The sequence below is a fragment of the Asparagus officinalis genome, chromosome 8, assembly GCF_001876935.1.
Source record: "Asparagus officinalis chromosome 8, Aspof.V1, whole genome shotgun sequence".
NCBI classification, from domain to species: Eukaryota; Viridiplantae; Streptophyta; class Magnoliopsida; order Asparagales; family Asparagaceae; genus Asparagus; species Asparagus officinalis.
The window spans coordinates 121,545,389-121,560,318 of NC_033801.1; the positions used below are offsets into that span (position 1 = coordinate 121,545,389).

General features: G+C 37.5%; 1 protein-coding gene across 1 annotated transcript; it reads left to right on the top strand.

The window, feature by feature from the left end:
• Positions 2,678-13,097, top strand: LOC109851527 (auxilin-related protein 2-like). Its single transcript, XM_020421709.1, is given in 9 exon segments — positions 2,678-3,360; positions 5,825-6,771; positions 6,774-7,210; positions 7,301-7,439; positions 7,532-7,632; positions 7,778-7,843; positions 7,984-8,073; positions 9,143-9,319; positions 12,664-13,097. Coding segments are annotated over 9 exon segments (2,508 nt in total). The 5' UTR covers positions 2,678-2,848; the 3' UTR covers positions 12,703-13,097.

The window sequence follows — 14,930 nt, forward strand, 5'->3', positions numbered from 1 at the left end:
CTCATGCGATTTGAACGCTCCCACTTCTCATGATCCTTCTTTGCATCAGGAGTGCTTTCCGCATTGAGAGGTTGGGGTTGTTCAGTTCTTAATGCATAGTCAAGATCCATGCAGCCAAGAACAATTAATATGTTCTCTTTCCAAACCTTGAAGTTTGTCCCATTTAGCATGGGAATTGAGTTGATGTTAGCAGAAATTGTTGCAGCAGATGCATTAGCTGAAATAAAACAAAAGAAGCTCACATCAATAACCATAATCAATAAAATTCAAATAATGACAATCCTCATCCAAGATATCGGGCACAACATTAATATCAAGTCTTTGGACAGTAATATTAACTTGTAAGTGATACCTTATTGCAATGATCAAACATTGACAATAACTCATGTCAAATAATGAAACTATCTTTGGATCGATTCATTATTCACATGTAAACCTTATAATTGTCACACGCTTATCATCGCAGATGTGTATACAGTCTAAATAAATATTAACCTTCCTTTGGGCCGATTAAATATTTACACGAAAGCATACACACAAACATCTCACATTCCTCATGAACAATCTACACAAGAGAGGTTACTTTGGCAACTTCTTGTTTCAATTAATCAATTGGAGTGAGAGACAACCTTAATTCCTTAGTGTCATATTATTTGAATTAAATAATTGATTAAAAAACCAAATTAGATTTAAATTAAAAAATTTTAATTCAAATCAGCTGAATTTTCAAAAACTTAATTGGGGTCTCACAGCTTAATTAGGGCCCATAACTTAATTGAATAAATTAAGTATACCAAAGTGGACCCATGAAAAGTTGAGGCTTAACCATAGTGAACACGAAGTTCGCTTAACTTCGAACGCGAGGTTCGACTATATTGAGTACGAGACTCACTTAAGCACGAACGCGAGGTTCGTCTGAGAACGAACGCGAGGTTCGTTTGAAAAATGAATGCGAGGTTCAACTTTGAGAACGAACGCGAGGTTCGTTAAAAAAAATAAACGCGAGGTTCGACTGAAGCACGAACGCGAGGTTCAACTGAAGCACGAACGCGAGGTTCGACTGAATTGAGCATGACGCTCACCTGAGTTGAACGCGAGGTTCACCTTAGAACGAACGCGAGGTTCGTTAAAATTGAGCTTGACGCTCACCTGAGTTGAACGCGAGGTTCACCTTAGAACGAACTCGAGGTTCGTTAAAATTGAGCTTGACGCTTACCTGAGTTGAACGCGAGGTTCACCTTAGAACGAACGCGAGGTTCGTTAAAATTGAGCTTGACGCTCACCTGAGTTGAACGCAATGTTCACCTTAGAACGAACGCGAGGTTCGTTAAAATTGAACGAACGCGAGGTTCGTTTGAAGCTTTCAGCTTCGCCAAAATTTGAGGTAACCACCTCCTTAATATTCGGCACGTTTCACGCACGAACCCTTAGGGTTTCAAACTGAAACCGTCGCCGACAAACCAAAAAAAATTCCTCGATTTTATTTTTCAAAATCAGATCTAGACCAAGAAAAATCGAAGAAAAATCCAAAAATTCCAAAAAGTTACTGTTCAACGGCGATTTTTCAGTTATTGTTCACCTGAAAAACTTTCCGTTACTGTTCATCCGAACAAAAAATTTACTGTTCATCCAAAAAAACAAAACTGAATCTTTAACCAGAGATTTAAGATCAAAAAACCCAATAAAACTTAAATCCCTAAGAATTAATCAATGTGGCTCTGATACCACTTGTTAGATCTAAACCAAAACTTGAGATCTAAAACCATATAGCCATGATTAATTCAAAGAGATTAACAAGAATCATAAATGAGCGGAAGCTTATACTTGAATCCATAGAAGAAAACTTGATTTGGGTTTTTTGATGATCTTCTAACCTTAGGGTTCCTCTAAATCCGAATTTCTCTTACTAGATGGGGGTGTAGAGAATTAGAGAGTGTAACCCTAGGTTAGGGATCAAAACCCCTTATTTATAGATATTGTACTTTTGTAATTTAGCCCCTCAATAAATCACAATTACAACCTGGTATCTGCACATATAACCCCATGATTATATTTAAATACCCATTAACCCAACTTAATTGATCACTTTAGTAGGTTATTCTGAAAGATAGCAATACACATTGATTTAATCATATGTGCTCACAAATAGATTTATTAGATTAAATCCAACACCGAGCACTCTATACAGGGATCCTAACCCTTTTTTTGGGGTAACGTTAGAGCTCTCATGTTAGGAAGCTAATTAAAATTTTTCTAAGGTCCCTAATTATCTAAATGTTCTTTTTTTTAAGAGAACCCCTGTGGGTTAAATTTACGTTAATGAAGACCTAATCTTCTGAACTATGAAAAAGGTAGAAAGGTAGAAAGTTTCTTCTTTATGTCTCTAAACTAAAGATGTAATAATATAACTCCTTATGCTATTCTAGCACTATCCAAGTGCTTATTTTTTTAAATCAAAATAGCTCTGAATCTAGCTTTTTCCATCAATTAATATGCTATTTATAAATTATTGGGAGTAAAGCCCCCTGCAGAAAAGTAGCATCCAATACTAAAAGCCTTTCCTTCTAAGTTTTACCATAATTATCCTGTATTAAGAGCCCCATCCCCATGATCCCATTCTTTACCAGTCCAAAACAGCAAACAGCAAATTCAGCCCGCTGAAAAACAACAATCCTACGTGGGCCCCGCCCCGGAAACACGAAAGAGCCGAATTAAGCTCCCCACTCCTCTTTCCTCTCCCCTCTCCCTCCTCGTCGCCGGATCCCAATCGGACCTCAATTGGATCTCACCCGGTCGGATCCGATACCACCAACCCGGTCCCTACCCGGATCCGCCACCTCCTCTCCCAATGGAGGACTTCCCCGGCCTCTTGGCTCGGGACTTCGGGTTCCGCCCGCAGGGCAAATCCGCGCCCATGAAATCCTCGTCCTCCTCCTCTCTCGGATCCGGATCCGCCTCCGCCCGACCCAATAACCACCCAGTCTCCTCCTTCGACGACGTCTTCGGTGGGCCCCCCAAGCGCCCTATCAAGAACCAACCCCCATCATTTGACTCCTTCTTCGACGACCCTAAACCTAACCCTAACCCTAAACCGAAGTACAGCTCGATGCCGGTGTACGACGATGATATCTTCGACGGGGCGCCGGGGATCAAGAGCTCGCCGGCGGTTAAGGTGGAGTACGAGGATGTTTTCGCATCGTTATCGAAGGGGGGACGCGCAGATAAAGGCGGGGAGTATGATGATTTGCTGGGGAATTTAGGGAGCTCGGGGTCGAAGAAAGAGGCGAAGAGGTCGGAGGATTTGGGCAGGTTCGAGGAGTTGATTTCTGGGTTTGGAGGGAGTAGCCCATCAAGTCGAAGGTAAATGTAATGTTGGATTGTTGTGTTTTTTGAATTTTTGATTGATTTAGATTGTTTTAGGATCTTAATTGTAGTGCATTTTTATATTAGTTGTTTAAGACCAAGTAGTTTTTACCCGTGTGATACACATGATTTAGTGTTATAACGTTGTTGTACTTGTGAGGGCATTTATAAATGAATCATTAATGGGAAGTTAGAAGGTTTCATGCTACGTAAAAAGCATATACAGAAGAAAAAAAAGAAATAAAAATGATTAATAACAGGAAAGATGAGAAGCCACATGTCTAATCAAGGAGAAAGTGCCAGGGCTGTCCACGCCATTAAATATGCACCCAAATGACGTCAACTCTTGAATCATCAAACTTCATGATTCTTGCACTAATATAAGGGTTCATATCCTTTGAGTGCACATTTAATGCTATGGACCAGGGTCCATATGATACTTTCTCCTAGTTAAGTGCCAAAGTTTATAGATAGATGTGGGTAGAAACATTGGGAAAGAAATTACGCAAACCTTTTCTTATACGAGGACCATTATGTTTATAGTCGTATTCTTACTAGCCATAAATTTGGGTTCATGAAGCTAGAAAGTTAGAAACTAAGAGATAGTGTATACAAAGTGATAAATGACTATTTGCTGTTGGGATTCAAAGAGCAAATTATAATACTATATTAAGAGATCACTGGTGCCTTCTTTGTAGTATGCAAACACCAAGCTACCGTCGTCATGCATGTTCCCACCCTAGAAACTGCAAAGACGAAAGAAAACCGTGTACTTTGGTAGAGAGGGATATGAAGGATATGAATGTATTGAGTAAAGTGATTAGTCACCGTCAGAAGGTAGCCATACTATTAGAGTAGTCTCTTTCTGTTTCCTAAAAACCTAGCGGAGAAGTTATGATGAGAATAATGAAAAGTGTGCAAGCACACCTCAGATTTTCCTATCTATACAGATAACTTCAAATGTAGGAGCAAACTTTAACCATCCTTTAGGGCTGTAGGAGTAGCTTAATCAGAAGAATGGTTTTAAATTTTTAACATTGGTTTAAATTTTATAAAACAGAACCATTAAAAAGATGTTTCATTGTTCCTAAAAACATGCATCCTAATAACACTGATTCCTATGGGACAACTATCATAGCCAGATTTAGGGTCATCTGATGGACATGCTTTAAGGTGTACATGCGGTGTGCATCTCATCGTATAACATAATGGCATGCCATCATAATGAAATCATACTTGTTATTGGACACTTTAGAAAATGGCTCATACTATGTCCACTCATATTAGCTTTACTGCTACATATTTTTGCAGCTGCTGCAATGGAGGCAACATATTTTATATCAGGCATAACTTTCTCAGCTCTGAAGTAGCTATACTCAGTCTTCAATTCCTGGAAATGGCTAGGCTGACCGAAGACATATCACATTGCTGTTTAGATGTTTTGATCTATCAGATCCCGGGCTGTAATTTAAATTTGGAGTGTAACAGGCTTATCATAACCATTGGTGTATCTACTTAAGCAAAGTGGGGTCACTTTGCTCAAGGAGAACTAGGACCCTATACTATATAAAACCTACAAATCTAAATTTCCACGTCACAAGCAAATTTGGTGACCCCACTAAAAAACCCACAAGACCCTGACCCAAATATGCACCCGACCCCTACTTAAAACTCATCCATCTGAAAAACCGACTCCACTACCAAGCTTAAGACCCACTGAAAAAATCCACTAGACCCACTCCCATGTTTGGGATTATATATTTTTTGAAAGGCTTTTTTTTTTCTGATATTAGTCCCTTAAGTCTATCATATTTTGAAATTAGCCCCTCAAATCATTGAAATTGCTATTAGGTCTCACAATTATTCAATTATTTTGAAACGAGGTACTCAAATTATGGAAATTTCTATTGTCCCCCAAATTTTAAATTATTTTGAAATTAATACCTTTAAATCAATGGTAAAATTATCAAATACAATGTTTGAAACAAATTATGATATTATTAGGGGAATCTAATGAAAATATCGATGACTTCAGGGACTAATTTCGTTCTAATTGCTACACCTACTCTTGATTGGAGGGACTAATTTCAAAATAAGTTAGAAATTGGAGGACCTGATGGCAATTTCAATATTTGAGGGATTCATTTCAAAGTAACGTAAGTATTGAGAGACTCAATAGCAATTTCAATGATTCAAAGGATTAATTTCCAAATATGGAAGATTTAAGTTACTAATATAAATAACTTAAAAAAAAATCTTTTTTCAAAATATGGAAACTCGTCAAAGACAATTGTAGATTCATTAGTTATTAATTACGTAGTGACGCCACTTTCCAGAATTACTGAATCCACCTCTGGTCATAATCATACAATGACATAAGCACATGACATTTATTCTGAGCGTGCTTGTTCTTGCTGTAATACTGTCACTTGTTCTGAAATTATTGTTGTGTTTCTATCAGAGATCATCCTGAGACCAACCGACAAAAATCGGATGATCCGTCCAATAAAGCAACTGCCTCTGTTCCAGAAGATCCCTTTGCAGTTCTGGAAACAACTTCTGGCTCAGCGCATCCTTCATCAGGGATGTCTACCAACCCTTTAGAAAACCTTGGCAGGCCTATGAACTCTGGAAGTGCGACTGGTGATGCATCTCCTCTAAGTGGGGGGGTATTTGATGATATTGATGCTTTTGATGGGCTTGGAAAATCTGTGCCTGCATCGACATCTGAGAAAAATGAAGGTCGGAAGGACATGAGTCCCCTAAAGTCTGGTCCAAATATAACTCAGGAAAGATCCTTTGTGGAGACCTTTGACAATGATATACCTAAGACACAGTCCAGGAACCCCTTTGATTCTAGAAGTAATCCCGAAAATCTGAAATCAAATGGCAGTCCTGAACATTTGGAAACAGTTGATGATGTGTGGCTTACTGTTTCTGAAATTCCTCTATTTACACAACCTACAAGGGCTCCACCACCTTCGAGACCGCCTCCACCAGTTGTCATTAAATCAGTACCATATGGAAGGACTGGTCCTAGAAGAAAGGATTACGAGTCATATTCAAAGTCCAGTCGTGGTTTCTCATATCCTAAAGGTTCAGTGAGGAGACCTGGTGCGACCGGTATAGATGAACTTGAAGATTTTGCCTTGAACAAGCCTCAGGCCAATCAATGTGCTGCTACTTTTTCGAGTGAACATGACAACGAGACCAATTCAGCTGCAGCAGCTTCTGCAGCTGCTATGAAGGAGGCCATGGATATGGCTGAGGCAAAATTTAAGCATGCTAAGGAGGTAAGAGAAAGAGATGCAAGATCTTCTAGGAGTAGAGAATTTGCACAAGAAAGAGATGAAGAAGCAACACCAGACATACAAGATACGGGAGATAAAGAGAGAGGAGAAAATTTAGAAANAAACTTCAAAAGGAAAGAGAACTTGAGAGGGAAAGAAATAGACAAGCTGTAGAGAGGGCTACTAGAGAGGCACGTGATAGAGCAGCAGCTGAGGCTCGCGCAAGAGCTGAAAGAGCAGCTGTCAATAAAGTAAATGCTGAAGCACGCCAACGTGCAGAGAAAGCTGCATTTCAGAGAGCAGCGGCAGAGGCACGTGACAGAGCTTCTGAAAGAGCAGCTGCAGAAGCAAGGGAAAAGGCTGCGAGGGAGAGAGCTGCAGCAGAATCTCGTCTTAGAGCTGAAAGGGTTGCGATTGACAGAGCTCATGCTGAAGCACGAGAAAGGGCTGCTGCTGCAGCTAGAGAGAAACAGTACAAAACTGAAAATGATCTCGAGTCCTTCTTTGGTCTGGGTGGTCATCCCAATAGCACACCAAAACAAAGGGCTACAACCTCGGTAAGTTCTTATTTTTGGTATTTTTGGGTCATTGAGATCAGCGTCTTTGTAAATCTAACAAGTCCTGTCTAACTGGTTCGATATAACTAGGAAAATATTTTTGACACCAGACCTTCAAGCAGAGGCAGTGCTGATGGCACAAGGCGAACGTCTCCTGCTTCTTCATCTGGCCTTAGAAAAGCATCTTCTGCGACAAATATTGTGGACGATCTTTCTTCCATTTTTGGGGGTATAACAATTATTCTTCTATAAATTACAGCATAATATTCTGTGTTAATGCAGCGTATAATGCATCTTATTAATCAATCATTTTCTCAAAAGGTGTGCCATCATCTGGTGGAGAATTTCAAGAAATTGAAGGAGAGAGTGAAGAAAGGAGAAGAGCCCGACTTGAAAGGCACGAAAGGACACTTGCGCGAGCGGTATGGCAATCTTGAATGTTTGTTCAGTACATAATGATGTTTTCTAAACTGAGACATAAATCTAATGCAATTTCACTTGTAATGAACCTAATCGTTTGCCATGACTCTAGTATTTTGCTTATTCTGGCATTCTGTTTATTCCCAGGCACAAGCTCTTGCTGAGAAGAACGAGCGAGATATGCAAACACAAAGGGAGCAAGCAGAAAGAGATGTACGCCACAATCATAAGAAATAGTTCTATTAAGTTTTTCTTGCAAAATTCACTTTATGAAGACTTGATATTAGTGTTTAGATATATCCTCTGTTATTTCCTTTCTCATTTATCGTTTTTGCCTTTTGCGGTGCTGGCAGAGAATTGGTGAAACTCTGGATATTGAGATAAAACGATGGGCAGCTGGGAAAGAAGGCAATTTGCGAGCTTTGCTATCGACGTTGCAATATGTGGGTCATTATTCTTGCATCTGTTCGATTTTCTAGCTCATTTTGTCAATTAACATTTGTAATTTAAGTGCATTACTCTTTCTTCTTCTTCTTTCAATTGCTTGTTTCCATGTTGCTACCATCTTTTTCCTCACTAGATCTATAAGTCATTCTATGACGCAGGTAAGTTGAATTAGGCATGCTGAATCTGACGATTTAAAAGCTGTGCAAAACTCAAATGGAAAAAATTCCGATGATACGATTTCAAAATATACTTTTTAGCTTTCTTATAATTTAGATAGTCTTCATTTCTAGTGAGCCATTTCCATTGTTTTTTCCACCCTTTATTCGGCGTTTTCTTTTGAATCGCATTTCTAAAGGTCTCGAGAGTGATTACATTTTTTTATTATATTATTACAGTTATCATGCACAATAAGTCAATCTGGCTGTCTATACAATCTGGCTGTGTATACGTATGTACGTTAATGTGTGAGCACGCAAGGGATATATATGTGCACATATGTTCTTACATCTTACATATATACACACAGGCATGAATATACGTGTATAACTGTTGTACCTATCCCAAGCTCTGATAGATATTCTTACTATATCCAAATATTTCAGTAACAGCTACCCACATTGTCATATGCATTAACCCCTAACTGACATCTCCATGATCACGAAAGCTTACACACAAACATGAGACAAAGGAAGGGAAATAGAATTGAGCAATCAGATTGAACAAAAATCATGTTTTTTTGGTGAGAGAAAGAGAAAAAACATGTTTTAATTCATATTGATTATTTACCACTATGCAAAGTTGCATAGACATGCCATGCCTTGGATTTGCTAGTGTAGACTAAACAAATAATTGATAAACAACTAGTTTTTGCCTATTTTACGGTGAAGTTGTGTCTTGATATCTGACAAAGAGAAACCGATAACTTAATGCTTCATTAGCAGTTCCTGTGTTTGATTTTCACCTCAAATATTTAATATAAGTTCACAGGGTCCTTTTCCCATGAAAAGCTAGTCTGACTCATTGCATTTGGTGCTGAGATCTGCCTATTCTGCAAACTGTGATCAGGTACTTTGGCCTGAGTGTGGGTGGCAAGCTGTCTCATTGACGGATTTAATTACTGCTGCTGCTGTGAAAAAGGTTTATAGGAAAGCCACCTTGTGTATCCATCCTGATAAAGTGCAACAGAAGGGTGCAAATCTTCAGCAAAAATATATCGCGGAGAAGGTGTTTGACCTTCTTAAGGTATGAACTTAGTTATAAAGTGATTACTGGTTGGAGCTTGCTGCTTCTCTATTTTCCTTCCACTTATGTAGAGTCTATTTTTGAAGATTTCTAATTTTCTATCATTTCCTCATTACAAAAGCGTGATGAAAACTAGCTTTACGATGATAACATATTTTCAGACTGTGAACCTGATACTGGGATCATATTCATTTCTAGGTAACTGTGGTTGACCTATGAATGGTTGGAATGACCGCCACATTAATATATTGGTTGAAAATTCATGGAACGATTAGTTATATGTCTTATCTGATGTGATCAGATTCATTGCTAGCTAACTGTGCTTGACCTATGAATGGATGGAATGTCCGCCACATCAATATATGGTTGAAAGTTCATGGCATGATTAGTTACACATCTGATTTATAGTAACTTATAAAACTTGTCTGAACTTTAAATATATTGTCCTATACTCAGTATGTCACCCTTGGTTTACTATTTCAAAATTTTATCTAGTCTCTGAACAACTAATATGAAGAATTACACATGTGCTTCCTTGTATTCCTTTGGTACTGACCTTTGTTATGTTTTACTATCAATATTTTTTTCGTGCATGTCTGGATATTTTCTTTCCATATCACATCTGCTGACAGGTGGCTATATGCTCCTATGGAATTATACTTTTTTTCCTTCCTAATTTACTTGAGATTCTTTTGAGTGTTGTCTTACTGTGTAGAAGAATTCCTATGAATTGCTACAGTTTATGTCTGGAACTTGCTGATTTGAGATATTAAAATGCCAAGCAATATTCTCAAAATATGGGGAAGTCAATATGCGAGGAGACATCTTAACTAGAATGTTTGCTACTAATATTGCTTAAGTTGTATTCTACTTAGGTTACAATTAAAATAATATACCGTAGGCCGTAGCTAGAGCACTTTGATGACTGATAAAATGGAAGGGGTGGCTTTGTTGCAGTGACATTTCTACTATGAAGTGGTGTGTTATGCTCATATCTGACATTACAGTACTTGGATACTCGCACCAGAGTTTTTTTTAACCTCGTTAATTGAAGATGTTACCTGTACAAGTTTGTATTTGTTTAGAATTTAAGCTTATACTGAATCTGTTGATGCAAAGATTGACATTGACCTACAGATATGCTTCTTGATCCTAATGAGGTGCTTTCAGTGGACTAGTGAAGCAGACTGATTGGATGGAGCTATGTTGAGAAGAGTAGGTCAACGGCTGAGATTAAATCTGGGACAAAATAATATTAGAGCTGAAAGAGAAGACTGGATACATTCACAGCACCTCATGATAAAAAAAAAGAGAGGCTTCACGCCTTTGCAGAATCACCACCAAATTCTCACGTAAACATAATTTTACTGGGTGAATTTCACAAAAACCGTCAACACTATGGGGTGTTTTCCACAATACCCTCCAATACTTAGTTTTTCCAACCTCCAAATTCCAAAGTGTCTCAGATAACACCCATGTACCTTTAACTTTTCTCATCTAACGATTCTAACCCCCAAACTCCAGATTGTTCAAGATAACCCCTCTTATATGTTAACTTGCCGCACACTTGTTTTTTACGATTATCTGACACACTTTGAAGTTTGAACTTTTGGGGTTTAAGTGGAAAAAATAAAAAATATAAAGGAGTTATTGAAGATAAGTGGGAAAAGTTAAGTGCGTTAAAGTACGAAAAATTAAGTATATGGTGATATAGTGGGAAACACCCCAAGGGACTGGGTTATTGTGGAATTTACCCTAATTATTCATCAAATCTCCTCCTCCTTCAAATGAAGAATTGCGTTGTTATTTGTAGAATAAAATCTAAATGAAATAAGACACAAACTCCTAACTAAAAGATTAAAAAATCATAAAAATATTGTAAATAACAAATAAAACCAAAGAACAATCCCTAACTAAATATCCTCAACTAAAAGAAAATAGAATCCTTAAAAATTCCTATCTGATAGATGATCTTCTAGTTGTCCTGCATCAACTAGGGAGACCTGATGGAGGAAAAAATGTTATTTTTACAATCTCTAATCACCCTTCTTAGTAAGAAATTGTCAAATATGTAAATTCTTATATTTCCAAGTTGTGTGAAGTGAGACTCCTTACTCTGGTTTGACTTTTGACTACCAAGAGAGACTAGTATCATTACATTTGCCTTCCATGCCAGAGTTTCGTATGTTTAGGATGAAAACCATTTAGGCAATAAGTTGGTTCATGTTTTGTAGTTAGCATGTCTGTGAATGCATGGTCATGCTGAAACAAGTTAGTCATATAAGATTTTATCTGAACAATACAAACAGACCCAACTGTCAGATCTTGAATTTTACTTGTTTTAAGGATGCAGTGGGGAAAAATGGAGGGGGGAGGGAAACTTCTAACTTGTTTCCTCATGTTCATACATTCGCCACCACATCTCCCTCTGCCACCTCTTCTCTGTCAGCTTGCTTCCTGAGTGTTGAGATGAGTACAGTACATGGCTAAGGTTTTGCCACTTGTGGTCTCTTAAGCCTCTATTCCATCAGCTGTAGTAAACTCAAGCAGATTTGCTGTTGGTTAGTTATGAATCTCAAGCATCTAAGAGTGATTAATTTGATCCTTTAAATTTTGAAGGGGTTCAGTTTGCTCAGGAGTTACTTTTTGGTCAGTGGATTGCTCCTTAGTGATTTGTCTCAAGCAGTTAAGAGCGGTATTTGGAGCATTTAGATTTCCAAGGGACGATGATTTAGCCGTTGTCTTCACAGCACAAGTTAAATAGCTCTTAGAGTTGCAGCCTAGCAAATTGGTTTTTTGTTGCTCGAGTAACATAAACTGTTGCTAGATCTCAAACAACATTGCTGCTTATGTTGTTGAATGCCGCCATGGAACAACTGAATATTAGAGTAATAAGTTTGAATTATGACAATAAAAAATTTTGACGAAAATATTTGAGTAAAGAGCATTCATGTGGGAGAACAAAACACAGCAACAAGATCATATTTTCAGACTTTTTTACTCTTCAAGTTAACACCGTTATTGAGATCTAGATATAGTTTGTTTTTTTCTGATTTAACCACAAAAGTTCAGGAAGGATTTGTGAAATTTGTTAATGTTACCAGACACTTAAATTGCTGCCTTTGTAGGGTAGTCATCCCATTGTCTGTAACTGGGTGTATTTCCTATAAATTGCGAGCAATATTTGATAACTCCATTAAAACTAAACTTCTTTGGTTCAGAAAAGATAAATATCAGCACCCAGCAGTTTGAGCAATACAGTAGTTTGACATGTAGCATTATTGTTTCACATGCATTATTATGGATCATTTCCTTATGCATGTATTGTTTTCTTCATGAAACAGGAAGCTTGGAATAAATTCAATTCTGAAGAGCTATTTTGACAAAGTGTTCAGGTACACTGGATTCTTTGATTTGCATGGCTGTCATGGGGCCGAAAATTGTAGTTAGTAGTAGCAGCAAAGCTTTGTTATTATAATTATTATTGATATTAATATTCTTTTTTTCGATTTTTGTGTTTCGTGTATATGTCAATTAATTTTATGATGCTTTTTTGACCCCAAGTTGCTCTTGAAAGAAGATTTTTTTTGTGTACGACTGTTTGTAAATTTGTTTCACCTTCAGTTGGTGTTCATGTCTCCAGGCTCTCCTTTGTTATTGAAATTCACCCACGTGTATTTTTTTACTTTTTTGTTCGTTGCTTGGGACTATGAAGTTATTGAGGTCCTATGCAACTGTATTTTTTTTATTTATTTTGTATTTCCCCCCCTCTGATTCATGAATCATTGTTATTTGTTTTTTTTTTCTCGTGTATCGCACCTACACTCCATTGTAATTACAGGTTGATGGTTTTTCCTTTCTGTATATAATTAATAATTATAAATTACAATGTCACATGCACAAAGTGCTTTCTTTGATGTATAATGTGTACCTTTCTGCTTAAGAGATGGGAGTTGTGAAATTGTAATTCAAAGGGAATGGGTGATATGGTATAATAATAATCTTTTAAATAATAATTTCAGTGGTATTTATCATCCTTCAACTTGTTCATTGGCAACTTGTTACCCTCAATTACTGGACAGGCGGGGGGATTATCTATAATTTATTGTTCTTAATACATTGTAATAATATGTGGCGACATTTTTCAGGCTACAAATGACATTAGGGCTGGGTATATTCGGTTCGGTTTGGTTTTATGCCCAATCCGCATCCAATCCAAATTTTTCGGATTCTCAAAACTCTCATCCAGATCTAGATTTTTTCCCCTTCATCCAAATATTCGGCTCAACCGAAATTCAGTTCGGTTCGGTTTGGTTTCGGTTTTGAATTTGCAAAGAGTTCTATCCAAAGACTTCTGTTGTGAATTTGCAAGCTGGGCATTGTCCTCATGATGAGGTTCCTGAGCTCGCCAACAAAGCTTTATTAGACTGGTTATCATCTTTAGAATAAAGTTTTGAGTTGATATAATTACACAGAGAATTGATGTTTTAAAGATGTTCATATAATACAACATGCTTATCTCTTGTAAGTATCATGTACATAACACGTTTTGTGATTAATTTGAATCTTATGTAATTCTCAAGATCTTTTCTGCGAAATTTTTTAACTAAAGTTTAAGTTTATTTAATTACACGGGGGAGTGATGTTTTGTATGATATTGTTCATATAATGTAGCATATGCATCTTTTGTAAGTGCATCATGTGCATAACAAATTTTCTGGATTGATTTGAATCTTTACTTAGTTCTCAAGGATATTTTTCTGTGATATTGCTGTACTCGTTGCTTGAAACTGCTCCTTGCGCCGTTTGAATCTATTGGATGATAACAGGAAAAGTTTTGAGGTATAAGTTTATTCTCTAAACAGCCCAACAGAATTCGGGTCGGTTTTTTTGGGCGGTTCAGAGGTTCAAAACGGATCCAAACCGATTTAATTCGGTTCGGACGGTTTAGAGGCTTCTTCTCATCCATTTAATTCGGTTCGGTTAACCGGTCCGTTTTTTCGGGCGGTTTTTTCGGTTGAACCGGTTTTTTTTTCGGTTTTTGCCCACCCCTAAATGACACTATAATGACGTTGGTCCGGTATGATATGAGAAATCCCAGAGGTTCCCTAATTTTCCGACATCGTTGCAGTTTTGACAATGTATACACTCTCAACTGCAATGGCAGAAAGATTTGTTCTTGCATCCAACAATATATGCGGATCCTACGTAGGTTGCAATTGCTATCATTTTGAGTTAGAAATGTGATTCAAATTGCATCTCCAGTGGCAAAACAATCCTAACAGAAGTCCCAAAAGTATTATTCACAAGTGACACCTGCATCTACAAGGACCACAACTATATATGCTAACATTATAAAACTTCATGCAATAAGACGACAACAGTTATGCCTATGCGATATGAGCTTGCGCTTTGAAAGAGTTGGAACAACAAATAATTTTACAATGTCATGTCATTCCAACTCCGGGTGCTGAAACACTTTTAAATTTGAGTGTTGTTCTAATACTTCTATTTACTTTACGGTTGCAATAATCTTCTGACGTGGCAGCAACATTTAAAATCAAATAACACATTTAATTATCTGATGTGGTTAAAACTACATGCGGTGCGG